We start from the raw sequence: 17,798 nt of genomic DNA, 5'->3' as shown, positions 1-17,798 counted from the left end.
TATGTCTTTTACATTGTAAGCATTTTAGGATGATTTGTGATGGTCTTGTTTTGCAGCGCTGATGTCAACAAGCTGCTAGACTGCTCAGTTGTCTGTGCGCGCGCTGCGCACAGACAATATATACATATATATATATATATATATATATATATACACTCTCACAGAGCCACACAGTGAACCAGGTCGTCTTTCGCCACCATGAGTTTGGGGTGATTTGCCATCATTGTGACATTCATGTTCTCTTTATGAGAATTTGATTTATCCTTTTCCGTTCAAGCTCGTAAAAAACTCATTTTAACTGAAGAGCCAGTGAAGATAATTTAATTTAAGTAGCTGCAGCTAGATGTACAGATTTCCTGCTTTCCTGTGTCATATGTTATAATAAACTGAATCTCCTTAGTTTTGGGACTGTTTTTAGTTTAAATAAAACTTCAATAAATAAACCTCAGGCTTTTCACAATTATAACCAAGATAATATATGATTCTTTTGGATAAAATGATTGATAAATATTCATCAGATTCATCAATAATTGAGAGAATCTTTGGTCGGAACTCTAATAAGAATTAGGATCAAGTTAACGTGTGTATTTTCTTAACTTGTGGTTTATTTATTTATAGTTTATTAATTCTCTTTGTGGATGAAAAAAAACATTTATTCCACAAAATATTTACTAAGTACTTACTGTATTTACTGTACTTTCTTAATGGGGTTTTCTTTTGTTTCTTAAAGTACTACTTTACTGGCTCCCTGGTTGCTGTGCAATGCTTTCATTTTATTTATTCTAGATGCCATAGTTAAATATAATACATAATTCATATCATCAGGTTATACCAAAGAGATCAACTGGGGCAGGTTTTGTCTCTACCTCCATAGTTTTAGTCAAACAGATGAGAACTTATCATTATATTATTATCATGTATTTATATTATACAGTTTGTGTATCTATGTGTTGCCCAGTGATCAAATCATCCTAACAGCCTCCCTTTTCTTCTTCTATTCTTTTCCAGGGCTGAAAAAACAGAAGTATTAAGTGACGACCTACTACAGGTACTAGTGCGTGTGCGTGTGCGTGTGCGTGTGCGTGTGTGTGTGTGTGTGTGTGTGTGTGTGTGTGAATGATGCAGTGCTCAGTCTCATGTGGTCTTCTTTCTCCCTGGGACAGGTGGAGAAACGTCTGGAGCTGGTGAAGCAGGTGTCTCACAGCACGCACAAGAAGCTGACGGCGTGTCTGCAGGGCCAGCAGGGCGTGGACGTGGACAAGAAGTCGGTCAGGTCGCCCTCGGTGAGGATCCAACCCGGGAATGCTTTAATCATAATGTCCATCGCTATCGGCGAGTGAGAAAAATAACTAGTCTCAGTTTAGTCCTGATCCTCTACAAGAACTCGTCTCAGTTTAGTCCTGATCCTCTACAAGAACTCGTCTCAGTTTAGTCCTGATCCTCTACAAGAACTCGTCTCAGTTTAGTCATGATCTTCTACAAGAACTCGTCTCAGTTTAGTCATGATCTTCTACAAGAACTCGTCTCAGTTTAGTCATGATCTTCTACAAGAACTCGTCTCAGTTTAGTCATGATCCTCTAGTCTACAAGAACTAGTCTCAGTTTAGTCCTGATCCTCTACAAGAACTCGTCTCAGTTTAGTCCTGATCCTCTACAAGAACTCGTCTCAGTTTAGTCATGATCCTCTACAAGAACTCGTCTCAGTTTAGTCCTGATCCTCTACAAGAACTCGTCTCAGTTTAGTCATGATCTTCTACAAGAACTCGTCTCAGTTTAGTCATGATCCTCTAGTCTACAAGAACTAGTCTCAGTTTAGTCCTGATCCTCTACAAGAACTCGTCTCACCGTTTTCATGTCAGACAATATTTCGCGGACCGGTCGAGAAGGTCCTCGAACAAGAACTCGTCTCAGTTTAGTCCTGATCCTCTACAAGAACTTGTCTCAGTTTAGTCCTGATCCTCTACAAGAACTCGTCTCAGTTTAGTCCTGATCCTCTACAAGAACTAGTCTCAGTTTCTTCCTGATCCTCTACAAGAACTCGTCTCAGTTTAGTCCTGATCCTCTACAAGAACTAGTCTCAGTTTCTTCAGGTGAAACCGGATGACATCATCATTCAGGTTCACCAGAACCTCCTCGGCCCAACGGTGGTCTGACCCGGATCCGGCTTCCTGCAGAAGCTTCAGAGTAACGTTAATTACATGAACGTGATGATAAAAAGCATGTTCTTCATTACAAAGTATCTCCTTCGTCACAATCAACAGCCAACAAATTGATGCTATCGATTTGAGTGAATGAAAGGATGGATTTTGTGTCTTTGTGTGTGTCTGTGTGTGTGTGTATGTGCGTTGCCACGCTCGCGTTGGTGTTGATGTGTTTCGGTTCATTTTGACTCATCGATTGTTTGTCCGTGTGTTTTTTGTGGGGGTTTTGTGCAGAAGAAGCTTCCTCTCACAACACTAGCACAATGTATGGTGGAGGGGGCGGCGGTGCTCGGGGACGAGTCTCTCCTCGGGTGAGAACACACACACACACACACACACACACACACACATCATTGATCCTCTGTATCATCGGCAGAATGTTCCCTCTTGGAGCAGCGACATAGAAAGGAATATTTTAATCATGTAGAGCTGATTTCATTCAAGCAGGAAATATTTTTGGGGCGTCACCCACTAACCTGCACATGTAGTCATTTATTATTTGTTTTTCTGTAATTAATAATATAGGAAATTTAAGTATTTCAAACATAGATTTTGACCTGAAGCGAGTTGCTCAGTGTTAAATCACCTTTCTGGGTTAACTTATCAATGCATCACTGTATATTTATTGTTCTGCACAGAAAGGTGCACGACTAGATGTAAATCATCACCATCATCGCCGGCTCTCTTGCCTTCCTGGTTCTCTGCTGCAGGAAGATGCTGAAGCTGTGCGGAGAGACGCAGGACAAACTGGCTCACGAGCTCCTGCTGTTCGAGCTCACCATTGAGGGGGACGTGGTGGAGCCGCTGTACGACCTCGCAGAGGTACGGAAACAAACCAACCCATCGCGCTCTTATTTCCCACTCTTTTCACAGTAGTTGTTTGTCACTCAATGACTAATAAAATCTGGGGAGTTTATAATACAAAAAATAGAATCAACGCTGAGTTTCCCTCCTCTCACACCAGCTCTCGTCCCCGCAGGTGGAAATCCCAAATATCCAGAAACAGAGGAAGCACTTAGCCAAGCTGGTCCTGGACATGGACTCAGCGCGCACACGGTAAGTCCGATTTATACTTCAAACTATTTTATTCGTATCTTTTTAACTCATATTGATTTTACAATTTCTTTTTGTGAAAAACCCAAATATGTTATATTTATGTTTTGAGAGCACCAACAAATATTAACTGTTAATTGTGATACACAATGATTACTTTGGGTCCATTACAGCTTGATAATCATGAAATCAGTGCTCTTTTTTTAAACTTTAGAACTGTGAAAACCTCTCAAAGTGCAGATTTCTCTCCCGTCCAATCAGAACGGGTCTTGTTGACTCCCCGTCAGCTCTCTGATCAGTGACATGGAGAGAAATGGGATTTTCCTTCAGTCAGTCAGGGTTTAAAACATTTTTTTTTGTGTGACCCAAATCTATGACGTTGGTTTTTTTTGCTGTCCTCCATCATCCTGCTTTGTGCTGAGCTCCTCTGGCAGAGGGGCACATTATCTCCACCCCAGAGGGGGTTTGAGTGAGGAGGAGTTCATATTCACATTCACAGATGGAGACTTACGTTGGCTTTTCCAACCGCTCGTTTTGTTTTGCTGTCAGAATTCATTTGTTTATCCATGAAGTCTGAAGTCAGAGGTCCCGAATGCCTCTTCAGTCAAAAGCAGGTTAACATACTGACTAATCATCGGTACTGATGTGTTCACAGGTTTTATCAGTCCACCAAGTCTTCAGGACTCTCCAGGGACCTGCAGCCATCGGGAGCAAAGGCCGACCACCTCCGGGAGGAGATGGAGGAGGCAGCCAACCGCATGGAGATCTGTAGGGTCAGTGATCCCCTTTCTTCTCCATCAACTAGCTGGTTATTCAACGTCATGCTTCCATCAAGTGTCTCTTTTTAACTTCCTGTCCCGGTTTTTGGATGGAGATGCACAATCACAGAGCTGTCATGATGTTTATTTACCTTTTTAGCGTGTTATATATTTGTTGTTGTTGTTTTTTACTTCACCAGGATCAGTTATCAGCAGACATGTACAGTTTTGTGGCCAAAGAAATCGACTATGCAAGCTACTTCCAGACGGTAAGTAGGCTGCGTCCCTCCTGTGAGCCTCACAAATGTTCTGCTGGTCCATCTCAGACGCTCCGATCTCTTCTCTGTGCAGCTGATAGAAGTCCAGGCCGAATACCACCGGAAGTCGTTAGAGCTGCTTCAGAGCGTGTTGCCACAGATCAAAGCTCATCAGGGTGAGTCTCATTCACGCCGCCTGATTTTTACCTTTCACCGTTCGATTCTTCGACTCCAATTGTGTTGATTTGAACAGTTTGGGGTCCTTCTGTTGGAATTTTACTTATTTAATCACAGCTCAAAATCAACTATGATAGACATTTCGGCATTCATTATTATAATCAACATAAATGTCAGGTGTGCTTCTTGACCACGGAGGTAACGGGGTATGTTGGTGTTATTATTATTATTATTAAGCAGCTTAAGTCAAAGCACCTTTCGAATCCTTAGTCACATTAAACATCTTTGTTGCTCCCTTCCTGTTTGTTTGCAGGAGGAAACGATTAGCATCTTGAGCTGCTACTTTAAATGTCTTGCGTACTTGTGTGTGTGTGTGTGTGTGTCTGACAGAGACCTGGGTGGAGAAGCCCTGCTACGGGAAGCCATTAGAGGAGCACTTAGCGCTCAGCGGGAGAGATATTGCCTTCCCCATCGAGGCCTGTGTCACCATGCTGCTGGAGTGTGGCATGGAGGAGGAGGTCAGACTGCAAATACACACACACACACACACACACATACACAGCAAACACATCCACTGATGAGAAACTCTGCAGAAGTCTAACGAGGTCCAAGCTACGTAATGCTACGTGAATACGTCACTTCGCCATGTTATGCAGCCAGTGGGCCGTGCAGCTTTAATGGCTCTGAATGTAATGATTGTTTAATGGAGACGGATTGAGGGTCCAGTGAATGTTTTCCTTAAGCAGATCTTCATGAGATTAAAAGACAAATATATCATTATGAATATCTTAATTTCCATTTCACAGTCATTAGGCCTAATGTGAGGTTTGTTTAACTTAATGTTTGGAGAAGTTTGAAATTCATTAATCACATTAATGACTTTATACTTTATAGGACGAGCAGCCTGATGGCGACTCGGCTGTTTGTTCATTAGCAGTGAAGTTTAATGTCCGGAAAGTTTCCCAAACGTGTATGAAACCGTGGGAATATTTCAGATGTATATACGTGTGACGCTATTTACGTAAAACCAGCTGAATATGCTGTGCAAGAACACGTATCCATTGATGGGGTCGTCGTGGCGCAGGGGGGTAGAGCGGGTGCGCAAGGTTGGTGGTTCGAGTCCCTGCTGCCCCAAGTCCAAGTGTCCCTGAGCAAGACACTTAACCCCTAATTGCTCGCCGGGCAAAATGTAAAAAAGCCATGGGTTTAAAGTGTAATGTACGTCGCTTTGGATAAAAGCGTCTGCTAAATGACCTGTAATGTCATGTAATCAACAAACAGCGGCTCTTTTACTTTGAAACTCTCCGTGTTTTGTGCCTCAGGGTTTGTTCAGAGTCGCTCCTTCGGCCTCCAAGCTGAAGAAGCTGAAGGCGTCTTTGGACTGCGGCGTGCTAGACGTTCAGGAGTATTCTGCGGACCCGCACGCCATCGCAGGTACCCCCCCCCCCCCCCCCCCCCCCCCCCCTTGCCCCTCACCCATCTGTTGCCACCCAGGGACCTGATTACCGTCCTCCACGCCGAGGAGCCGCTGGATTTATGAGCTGGCATCAGTCCGGCTGCTCGTTAGGAATCTTAATTTCTGACTCGCACACCTGCTCCGCACAAACGGCACAGTCAAGCTGTTAAATCACCCCCCCCCCCCCCCCCCCCCCCCCCCAGAGGAGCAGATATTATTCATGTTTTATGTTTATTTCAACTGTTACAATCGGTGAAGCTCAGAGGGGTTTCTGCTAAAGGTTCACTTCCAAGGGGGAAGTTCAGAAAGGCCACACATGACAGATGAATGTCCAGTTTGCAGCAAGAGAAGCTTTTTGCTTCTGTTATAGTTCTGTTTTCGTTTGACTTTTCTTTTTTAGAGATTCAATAAACTATCCCCAAATTTAACTGGGATTAGTGTGTCAGACAGATTCTTACCAACAAAACTACAACAATAAACCAGATTACAGAAGAAAGAAAGCGTTCATGATGCTGCTATTGATGTTTGGTGAACACGCTGCGTAATGCTGCTGTCAGATAAAATCTCACATCAAAGTAACTATAAATATTGTATAAACATCCTGAAGCGGTAAGAAAATGTTTAGAGAAATTCAAACAAATAGGGGGCAGCATTGCTCCTCAACTACTATTAAATCTAAGTTTACAGTCATCAGTTATCAATGATCTGACTTGAAACTACAGATTGAGACCATAAACTCATGAATTTGTTAATCTCACGTTAAACTCACTTTCTCAGTCTTATATACAAACAGAGGAGTCGCCCCCTGTTGGACGTTAGAGAGAAAGCAGCTAGCCACGAGTACAAAACCTAATATAATGGTATACTTCCTAATTTCTACTGGAACAGATTACTGTCACGCTAACGATGGATGAGCAGCTCCTCATGAACAAGCCATTTGAGACGGGTTTGTTGTATCCGACTTGGAACAAAAACAATGTGACAGAAAGCTGCTTGTTTTCCCATTGTTGTCCTAATTAAGCAGTAAGGACACCTGAACAAATGTTGTTTTTATCAACCTCACACACACACACACACATCCTGCTTCTCTACATTTTCTCCCTTTTTATTAAACAAAAAATCCATCAGCTGTGTTCATTGGAGCATGTGGACAAAGAGAGAGGCCTCTCTAATGATCCCACATTAAACTGGGTTAGCTCCAACAGCAAATCTAATTTGTGCCCCTGTCCCACTGGGAGTGATGGTCATGATGGGGGTGGCGGGGCGTCTGCTTCCATCAGCATCAATAAGAGGCAGCGGGCTTTTATTTTGTAAATGTAACAAACTTAGAACCGAATCTACTGTAGTTTCAACATAATTATCTGATTTAATGTGTTTATTTAGCAGGCAACTGGCCTGTGCAAACACACACACACACATACGCACAGACAGAGGCTGTCTAGTGGTGAGGGATGCCCTGATGTTGTTGTTTGCCATCCGTCCCACGCGCTCCCCGGGGGAAATGAACGCAGCAGACCAAAGAGGAAGAAGAACACGAGTCAGAAGTTGCTTTCCTCCTCAGCACTATAAAATGATATTTCTACAAATTCATTGTTGTTTGCTCAAGTATGTGCTCGTGCATTAATCTGTTTTTTTTTGTTTTCTCCAGGAGCTCTGAAGTCGTACCTGCGGGAGCTCCCCGAGCCGCTAATGACGTATGAGCTCTACGAGGACTGGATCCAGGCCTCCAAGTCCGTACCGCCCCGCTTCCTCCCCGGTGTCGGCAGATCGGTGACGGCGAGGACGCGTCGAGCTTTAATTCTTTCTCTCCCTGTCGCCCTGCAGCATTCAAGATCAGGACCAGAGGCTGCAGGCTCTCCTGAACGCGTGTGAGAAACTCCCCATAGCCAACAACAACAACTTCAAGTGAGTCCCTGTTTCCGGGTCCCCGTCCTTGAGCTCCCCTCTCGTTGGATGTCGGGCTTCAAATGCCCGTCGGAATGGACTGATTAGCCATGAAGTTTGGGGGAATTAAGACACTTTTCAAATAACATGGCTGACTGAGTTAAACTTGTAGCTGCAAGAGACATTTAGTCCGACTGCCATGACAGCAGTCGGACTCAGGATGGATTACGAGTGATGATGTGTCACTTCATCAGGTCACTAGTGCTCTATAAACACCGTCCCAATCCGACTATGTCTCTTCATGAGGTTTCCCCTTTTTCTTTCCAGTTAAACAATTTGTGATATATAAATAAAACATTTTTAACATTGTTTGCACGTAAACTCCAAGCTCCTTTGAAACGTTTGGTGCTTGTAATCCAGGCTCTTGCTCTGATTCAAACCTGTATTCTCTCCTCCTCTGGTCCAATAGAAGTCTATGAGGAAATTACTCTTCTTCTCTCTTGATTTATTCCCTCAGGGAACATTGTAAATATTAGTTTAGGTGTCTTAATCTCGAATTTTCTTCAACACAGCATGATGATCAGTTGGTAAATTAGGATCCATTTAGTCAAACAGACCATAAAGCAGGGGATGCTTCAAGGCGGGGCTACTGTGATTGACAGGTCTCTCCTCATCAAAAAAAACGTGACTCGTTGCTGTATTTGCTGCTGCGTGGAGGCGAGCCGCGGGTATTCGCCACAGGCCTTATCTTGCGATCCAAAGCCGAGGGGGAAGAGAGAAAAGGGCGACAAGCAGGGATGCTGCAGGACTTGTCAAGCGTCAACGTGGAATCGCACAAACCGGACGTATTTTTAGACAGCCGTCCTCCCGAAGGAAACCTGTCAGCCCGTCCAGATGAGCAGCCTGATGTTCATGCAACAGTTGAGCTCAGGATGAGTCACCAGCTCAGCTGCTCCCCCAGACCGTGGTTGTCTGTCAGAATGAGACACCGCCAAGAGGGTGGGAAACATGAACAGCTCAGTGTCGTTCTGTTGTTTCCCATGTTTCTCACTTTACATCCCACGTAAATACGACCACTGAAAACATGACTAGGAAATAGGTCTGTGGGAATGTGACTTTCCATTTGGCACAGTGTCAACGACTAACTAACTGAATTCATGCATTACCAGAACATTTCATCCTTTTGCACTGACGTATTCATGTATGTAATTCCATTTTATTGACATTATGAACTAGCCCCCCCAAAAAACAAATAAAACAAAAATAATATTATATTATTTCTAATAAGTAGCTTTGACAGAAGGTCAATTCATTTCATTTTAAATCATTTTTTCTGTATCTGTATTTGCAGATATTTGATCAAATTCCTCTCCAAGCTGACCGAATACCAGGACTTTAACAAGATGACGCCTGGAAACATCGCCATCGTCCTCGGACCGAACCTGCTGTGGATGCGCGACGAAGGGTGAGACTTCAGAGATGAAGTTCTTTTATGTAACAACACTATATAAAGTACAACTTTAAATCTCAGACTCCACAGACTGAGTTCCAATGTTTTCATTTCTTTTAAGCTGCTTAAATTGTAATCGTGCAGTCATTGGGCCTTTGTGACAGCTCCTAAAGAATAATACACCTAATCTACTCACTATTGTACCATGTTACATAATATATATATACAACAGATAGCATAATGGTTAGATATAAGCTCTTAACGTCCAGGTCACGTAGTTTCTTCCTGAACATGTTTACATTAATTAAATGTTTGAAAATCTATAACATAATATCTCTTATATGGATAAACCTGTTTTCAATGTTTTAGCCTGTTTCTCTCTGAGAGACAGATACACAAATGTTTGTGCGACAGCACTGAAAACGTGAGCCTTTTCACAATATGGCCCCTTTAAACTATCTCTAAGTGGTGAACAATCCTCCATTATCATCCGATTATAGTCCGATTATAGTATCAGAAGCTTCTTATAATCCCCTGAGATCAAATTTAAAACCGCTGCCTCAGGCCTGCTGAACTCGAGTTTGCCACTCGGGAAAATAACAGACACGGGAAACATTACACCTTTAAAAAAAAGAAAGGATTACAGAGGATTTAACAAATTATTAATTAATGCATTTTTACTACATTAGTTAATATGTTGTGGTATTTACAACCTCTATTTGAATCTTCCATATAGGTGCAATAAATGACAACAGGTTTAAAAGGCAGGACGGCAGGTTCTGGTCTTCAGTTGGCAATTGAACAAGTCCAGTATTCCATATTCATGATGGTGCTCAAAGAGGAAATAACTAACATGTCCAATAGGCACAGCTTTTAATTATAAAGTTCACTCCTGAATATGATGGATAAGCAGTTCTGAAAGGCTGATGGACACCTTCATTAAATCTCTGTGTAAATCTCACAACTCCATTTCTCTCTAACTTCTAATCAGTGTTTTAAAGGCCAACATTTTCCAAATGGTACTCTCTTTTTTTTTTTACCATGAAAACGCCTAAATGCTTACATGAGACACGTCCCACCACAAAATAAAAAGTCTCCTCTCTCTCTCTCCGTAGCAGCAACATCACTGAGATGATGACCACGGTTTCGCTGCAGATCGTTGGCATCATTGAGCCCATCATCCAACACGCCGACTGGTTCTTCCCCGGAGGTGAGGGCGGATGAGCCGGGAGGTTTTTTTGTTTTGATTTGACTTATGCACTGAAAACGTCCTGCGTATTGTCCTCTCTTTAGAAATTGAGTTCAACGTCACAGGGAACTACGGCAGCCCGGTCCACGCCAACCACAACGCCAACTACAGCTCCATGCCGTCACCGGATATGGAGCAGGTGGAGCGGAAACAGAACGACCAGAGCCGACGACCGCTCAGCGTCGCCACGGACAACATGATGCTGGAGTTCTACAAGAAGGACGGGTACGACCTCTTTACCTCTACTGGGTTTGCGTTCTTACACATTTAGCTGCAGCTTTTAGGGATTACATGCAAAAAAAACAAGATGTGTTAAGCTAGAAAAAAGACGATGAATAAATATTGTCCTTGGAAGTGTCTAATTTAAGGTGAATTCTCTCTACTGTCCACCAGGGGGCGACTCCTCTGCTCCTATAGAAGTCTATGAGAAAAATACTCTACTTCCGTCTTGTTTTTTTTCTTCAGTAAACAAGAGTTTCTGGTCTTAATCTGTGGTTTCCAGTATTATTCAACACACCGTGAAGCTCATTTAGTAAATATGGTCCATTTAGAGTCGAATAGACCATGAAGCAGGGGATGCTTTGGAGCTATTGACAGGTCTCTGCCATATGGTCACTTCTGGTCCACTTCTTTCATACTGTTCATTCCAGTTCTTATCGAGAGGTCTTGCAGTTGACCCTAAATATGTGCAGATTACTTCATCCCCTTTGAATTGTGCTATAAATTATGTGTTTATAATAGTTAACATAGTGTTCACAGTGTTATTCAGGGTGAATACTAACCAACAACTCAGCTTCATTTGATTTGTTTCCCCTGACGAGGCCACTCTGAGGTGCGTAACGTTTCCACATAACCGCCTCTTTGACAGCGTCGGACATGTGAGGTAAAAGTGAGAAGAATTCTGATTGCACAGGACGGATGTGAGAGGTGACCTCATCCTAGGTTTCACCATGAGGTAGATTAGAAAGGCACACCGTATCACTCTTTGTCTGCTGCCCATCGAGAGGGGTGAGGCAGTGAAGGAAGTGAAAGATGACATTTAGTCTGTGAAATGAGGAATCAGACAAAACCTCAAGCTCTGGAGGAGGATTAGCTGAGGCTTTCAGAGGCTTTCTTTTCTCTGTCCGTCCCCCTGTCTCTTCCTTTCATGCTTTCATACACCCGTGGCCTTATAAGACCCTGCGGCTAGACTAAGCCCTGCAGCCACAAGTAGCTCGGCTAATTAAACCTGGATGTGTGTGTGTGTGTGTGTGTGTGTGTGTGTGTCTTATATTATCTGTTCAATAGAAACACAGAACCAGCAAGCTCAGCACAGTGAGGCTCCCTTTGAATTACAGGTTTTTGTGTACAAAATATTTTAGATTTAGCACTTATTGAGCACGGCCTTTTTAAAATCTTTGTGCCTTCATGCGAGGAATAGAAATGATAATCATTTCCCATTGTTCTCTGCACTGAGCCGGGCCAGTTGAAGGACACACACAGCACTTAGCTTATGCATTAATCTGGCCAGTGAGAACTATTTATAGTTGGAATCATAAAAAGCACAGTGGGATAATTCATTTTTATAGACTTTATATCAGAGAGAGAACGGTTAGGCCGTGTCTTTGGTGCCCTAACAAATAAGTTTATTAGATAATGACTCTCTGTGTGCCCCAAAACAATGGACGCAGGTGGAAGCTGGTTCACTGTCTTGCGTTTGCTAAGCTCGGGGGGAACGTTGGGGGGGTCTGTGCTCTTGTAACCCGCCGTTTCTAAGCAACCAAAACCGGCGTGCAGCAATGACGGCGGTAATTACATATATTTACTTTAATAGACAGCAATTTATGGAAAAAAGAACGTCTCTAAATCCAACCCAAATGGATGTAATCATTATTTTATTACGATTGTGTACAAGGAAAAGAAAAATCCTTGCACTGTCCTTGAAGCCATGGAGATCCACAAAAAGTCGGTCCACATACATTAGTTTGTAGTGTAGTGTAGTGTAGTGTAGATGCAGTGTCGCTGCATCTGCAAAAAACCCTCCCACAATTTTTGTCATTTTTTTAGGGGGATTTTCTAGTATCCGTTAGGGAAACGTTTCCCTAATTAGCACTTAAAGGACCTCTAATTTCCTCTCATGGTTGTGACGAGGCTGAAGCGCTTGAGGGAGAGCAGATCTCAGCCTGACCCCCCCCCTTCCGTACCCCTCCCCGTTTCACTCCAACTGGGCTCTCTTAAAGAAAGTTCATCCTGCCAAAGTTCCTCTGCTGCTTTCTCTCTGTCCTCATTGTGCTTGTCTCTGTCTTTAACTACGCAGCATTAGGAAGATTCAAAGGTACAGTATAGACCCCCCCCCACATCACCCAGAATCATTCTCTCATTGGTCATCCGTTCGTCTCAGCCGCACGTTGACAGAAAGTGTCGGTTGTTTGTCGTGTGTGTGTTTAACGCTTCCAGTCAGGTGTGTCGGTGACACACTTGGACTCCGTGCAATGATTCCAACAGAGACTGGTGACAAATAGGTGGGGGGTGCAGGGGGGGGGGGTAAAGCAGGCCTTTCATTCTGTGTTTACAGGGGCTTCCATTCGTCTAGTCTTAGCTATAGTTTAGTTAGTTCCTTCACCCTCTTTAAACACGGATTGCACGTATTTGCTTTCTGCTAATGTCTATATGTTAGAATATAGTTAGCTTAGCATAAGAACTAAGGACCCCGAAAGCTCAATAATCAACACATGTAATTTACGATGACCTCATTGTGTAGGAAAACAGGAAGTTAGCATCAAACTGGTTCCTAGCTGCTAGATTTGTTATGAATGGAATCTTCTCATCAAACTTTTGCCAAAAGGACCATTAAGTCTCCATCTTGTTCATTTTGTCCGAACTGCTCCCGTTTTGCAGTAATCAAAATATCTAACATCTCACCTCCGTCATGCATCGTCATCTTTGCAGGTGATTGTCATAAGTAAAGATTAGTTTACATTTAACATTTAAGCTGAAGGTAGAATGTGGCTTCCTGCACGCTCGGCCCATACGTGTCCGTGCGTCCGTTGCAGAGTGACCCTGGCGATCCAGGCCTCTTTCAGAGAAGTTTGTCCCGTCCTCGCAGCCCCCATGACCCCGATGACCCCACCTGAACCACGCACACACAGACAAACGCTCTCCCTTGATTTGATGGGCTGTGCATCTCTGTCCCGCTGCAGCATGGGTGTCAGGGTGATGGACACTACATGGGTGTCGCGCCGGGGCTCGTCTTCCTCGCGTAAATGCTCTTCCACGCCCCCGAGCGTACACCCCCCCCTCCCGCCCACCGACGGGCTCGTCCCCGAGCAGCCCGGGGATTTCTCTGCCTGCCCCTCCCCCGCCCCTCCTCCCACTAACAGCGACCGAGCCAGGTAAGGCTGTCGTGCCCCCGTCCCCGTCCTCGTCCCCGTCGTCCTGTTTGACTCCAACCACACCGGTCCCCACCTGCTGCTAACACCCCCCACCCCTCCGCCCCCCGGCTGCGTATGCCAGGACAGCGCTGCCTCCTCCCTGTTTTCTCCCTCCACACCCCCTCACTTCCGTGTCTCCCCTCTGATGAAGCATGACCTGTCAAACCTTGTGACTTCTCTTTAAGTTTATTTTCTTGTTGTTTATTTTGCTCACCCTCTGTCAGCAGCCCTGTGTGTGTGTGTGTGTGTGTGTGTGTGTGTGTGTGTGTGTGTGTGTGTGTGTGTGTGTGTGTGTGTGTGTGTGTGTGTGTGTGAAGATGAACCGGTGTATTCTATGTGATGGTTTTGACTCCTCTTTAGCTTTTACCGTAACAACATGTGGAAGAAGTGGATCCGTTGGTTCAGTAGTTCATTGCTGCACGTGCATGATTCTGTTTTCTTTTCTTGGTCATTAGTCCAAGCATCATTAACAGTATAACAGTCCATTGTCGCAAGGCCCTGCAATGGATGAGGTGACTTTTTCTTTTCTCTCTGTTATTTGAAAACCATAGCACCAAACCACCACCTTTATTTCTTCCATTCTGCCCCCACCTGCTCCCCCACCACCGTCCTGACACAATAATATTCCTCCCACACGTAAACAGACAGATTGATTCCTCCCACCTGCTAGATATGACTGAATTCCTCCCGCTGTCCCCCAGGAAACATTGACGTGTTTATCATTGCAGCTCCGACGATGCGTCCTCCAATTGGTCGGACTCCTGTTACGTCTACCCCTCTCCCGAGGAGGAGAGGCCGCCTCCCCCTTACCCCTCTTCCTCCTCATCCTCCTCCTCCTCCTCTTGCTCGTCCCACTCGCTCCCCCACCAACATCTCTACACCCGAGCACCTCCGTATATGCGCCCCGTCGCCCCCAACCCCGAGTCCGTGGCCCCCGGCCCGTCCCCTCACTCACGCCGCTGTGGCCACAGCCCCCCCCCGCTCCCTCACCCCCTCTGCCCGTCTCCTCAGCCGCTTGATGTCAACTCCAACCCGAAACCCAACTCCTTGCACCTGCCCAAACCGGCCCCCACGTCCAACGCTTCGCATGCGGCCCCCCCAGAACAGAATGGCTCCGCCCTTTACATCAAACCCCCGCTCGTTCTTACCCGCCACGACCTTTTCCTGGGCTCCCCCAAGCCCCCCAACATCCCCCTGTCTGCTCCCCCTCCACGGGCAGCTTGTGCCTGTAGCCGGGAGAGAGGAGCCATGCCGACTAGGTAACTACGACAACGCTACCAGACCCCCCCCCCCCCTCATACCTCCAGAACCACTTACACACAGAATGGGGGTGATGAGAGAGGAATGGGTGAGGAGGGAAGGAGATGGATGAGATTGAGATGCCCCCCCCCTCACCACTTACCCTTATTCTTTACTCTTGTTTATTGTGAATCTGACGATGATCGAAATGAATTCTCCTCAGGAACGCCATTATCAGATCCATGTCTTTCTTTTTTTTAAATGGTTTTAAATGCAATCCATGACTTTTCACGTTGACAGGATATTTCAGGAGGCAGTTGCCAGGCAACAAAGGAAATCCATAGCCTGCACTAGCTAATGCATGCCATTATAAAAGACTGAACCAACAGATCTGTGAAAGTACAGCAGTTATTGCCTTGATATCGAGCCCCAAATAAACAAGATGCTCTTAAGCATCGCCCCCCCCCCCCCCCCCAACCCCTCACCCCGCCAGTCTTTAAATCACCGCTGCTTCAACATCCATTCATGCCTCATCTGCTGAGAGTCGTTCAGAGTATGAAACATGTTTCGACCTTCATTGTCAGTCTGGCTGCACTGCGCCGTAATGGTAAAGAGGGAAATTCACCGAACCATCACGGTTTATTTGGATTGTTTTGAACTGCTTCTGCTGCACGTCGTCATTGATTTCGTGATTGCCTGCAAACAGCGGTCACACTGGCGATTTGACGCTGTACTACGGGTGCTTTTATTTCTGGAAACTTGGATGACATGTTACTAAAGAGAAGGGCGATGCATTCCTGTGTGTGTGATTCTCCTTCACTCTGTCCTCAGCACTCTGAAGAACAAGGAGCTGTCTCCAGTGATCGGACAGAAGGGACTCCACGGGACGATGGCCTCCTGTGGACAGTCTGACCACAGCCCTCACACCCTGAGGAGAGGTAAATCAATACGAAGAAAGCTACGGCCACGCCCCCAAATTGTCATCATGACTGTTGTTAGCGCTCTCCCTTGTAAAGCAGCTGGTAGACGAGCAGGTAGCACGTTTAATCATTCAATCAGTTTAAATGTGAATACATAAAAAAATGTATCTGCCTCCAGCAAGCCTCCTAAAGTAAAATAGATGCATTTACATATTTTTCTCCCGGTGTCTTTGCAGCAAAGAAGCTGGCCCCGATCCCCCCCAAAGTCCCGTACTGCCAGTCGGGAGCCATGTCCGACCAGTCGACGGGTCAGCCCTCCCCGGTCAGCCTGTCGCCCACCCCCCCCAGCACCCCGTCCCCGTACAGCTTCAGCTACCCGCAGGGATACGCCACCATCGGCTCCCCGGGGGGGATCCAGATGGCCGCCGCCCCGTCCCTCTCCTCGCCGCCCTCGCTGGCCGGGACCCTGACCAAGGCTCGGCCGACCCCCAAGCCGCCGCGGCAGAGGCCCAGCTTGCCCCCGCCCCAGCCGCCCGGCACGCCCGGCACCAGTCCCCAGCCTCTGGACCACTCGACGGGCCTCCTGGAGGGTTTGTCTCCCGGGGAGAGCATGTCCACAGGTGAGGTGTATGAAACCACGCTTAGTATAAACTTAAACGTTTGCTTTGGTAGATTTACAAATACAGTAGTTTGCTTGTTACTCCAATGGATCTATCTGAGTATGTTGATGACTTTAATGATAATAGTTCAGCCAACTATTACAAGAAAACTGGCTCTTGTGAGTAATATAATATTAATAATATAAAAATAATAATATTATAACAAATACATTCATATTTCTTTCATTTCCACCCAGCAGTCAAATTAATATATAAACGTTAAGGTGAATGTAGTTATCTCTACACCCCCTGCTGGTTGGCAAGGAGCCCATTTACAGAATGTTAATAACTGTGATGCTAAATTAAACACTAGATTGAGACTCAGGTGCCATCTAGAGTTTGTTTAGTTTAAAGAGGCAGTTCACCCCAAAATCAAATACACATATTTTCCTACTTAGCTGTAGAGTTTTTATTATTATTTTAGGATGATTTGGTGAGTTTCCTATTTTTTTGTCTATTCTCCCATATAATAAATATTCACGAAAAACACGTTTAAATTTAATACAGTAAATCTGCACTGAAACTTGTTTTATCTTGTCTTTATTTTTAATTTCTTGACTTTATTCCCTTGTTTTCTTTATTTGTTTACGTCAGCGTTCTCTGTATGTTTTCGTCTAATTCCCCCCTCTTCTCAACTGCTCTTATTGTCTCACTTACAGCGGTATGAGCCCTGAGGTTCAGTGTGATTCTATGTGTGAGAGGGACTTTTAGGGTAAGCAGGAGTTCCTGTGCTGAAGCCTACCGCCCCCTCCCCATCCCTCCAACCCCTCCAGGCCATGTGACCTCCCTCATTATGCGTATATGCCGGCACACAGCGGCTGTTCTCAGACCAGCTTTTATGCGTTTCTGTTGTTATTTGCATGTTGGCTGAGACCGATGCATGGCTAACATGGGCTCAACAGGCGGGCGGGGGGCACACGCCAAAGACCCCAACCGTCTTTGCCCTCGGGATTCCCACCCATAATGCCCTACTCCAGCTGGCTTTTCAGTCACCGCCCCCCCCCCCTCACTCCCCTCCTCTCACTCCATACCCCCACCCCCCCACTCTCCACAGTGCTGTGACCACCGCTGCTCCTCAGTCTGCA

At 45.3% G+C, this 17,798-nt stretch overlaps 1 protein-coding gene across 23 annotated transcripts in view; it reads left to right on the top strand.

The window, feature by feature from the left end:
- LOC120819774 (rho GTPase-activating protein 44) overlaps positions 1-17,798 on the top strand; it is a 42,897-nt gene that overhangs the window by 20,649 nt on the left and 4,450 nt on the right. Inside the window, exons 2-23 of one of the 23 annotated variants that reach the window (XM_078102897.1) lie at positions 1,009-1,048; positions 1,164-1,283; positions 2,436-2,512; positions 2,912-3,023; positions 3,181-3,257; positions 3,910-4,027; positions 4,213-4,281; positions 4,364-4,445; positions 4,837-4,964; positions 5,769-5,880; positions 7,551-7,632; positions 7,727-7,807; positions 9,138-9,251; positions 10,352-10,446; positions 10,530-10,710; positions 12,782-12,799; positions 13,665-13,856; positions 14,351-14,407; positions 14,624-15,154; positions 15,966-16,072; positions 16,291-16,674; positions 17,373-17,425. In XM_078102897.1, the coding sequence (XP_077959023.1) occupies positions 1,009-1,048; positions 1,164-1,283; positions 2,436-2,512; positions 2,912-3,023; positions 3,181-3,257; positions 3,910-4,027; positions 4,213-4,281; positions 4,364-4,445; positions 4,837-4,964; positions 5,769-5,880; positions 7,551-7,632; positions 7,727-7,807; positions 9,138-9,251; positions 10,352-10,446; positions 10,530-10,710; positions 12,782-12,799; positions 13,665-13,856; positions 14,351-14,407; positions 14,624-15,154; positions 15,966-16,072; positions 16,291-16,674; positions 17,373-17,380 (2,785 nt within the window). In that variant the 3' untranslated portion in view covers positions 17,381-17,425. The remainder of the gene's footprint in view (positions 1-1,008; positions 1,049-1,163; positions 1,284-2,435; positions 2,513-2,911; positions 3,024-3,180; positions 3,258-3,909; positions 4,028-4,212; positions 4,282-4,363; positions 4,446-4,836; positions 4,965-5,768; positions 5,881-7,550; positions 7,633-7,726; positions 7,808-9,137; positions 9,252-10,351; positions 10,447-10,529; positions 10,711-12,781; positions 12,800-13,664; positions 13,857-14,350; positions 14,408-14,623; positions 15,155-15,965; positions 16,073-16,290; positions 16,675-17,372; positions 17,426-17,798) is intronic. The other 22 variants (XM_078102892.1, XM_078102891.1, XM_078102890.1 and 19 more) reach the window with 22 other exon arrangements.

The sequence above is a fragment of the Gasterosteus aculeatus genome, chromosome 5 (assembly GCF_964276395.1).
Source record: "Gasterosteus aculeatus chromosome 5, fGasAcu3.hap1.1, whole genome shotgun sequence".
In the NCBI taxonomy this organism is placed as follows: Eukaryota; Metazoa; Chordata; class Actinopteri; order Perciformes; family Gasterosteidae; genus Gasterosteus; species Gasterosteus aculeatus.
The sequence above is the reverse complement of the archived record's forward strand: the minus strand, read 5'-3'. Positions and strand labels throughout refer to the sequence as shown.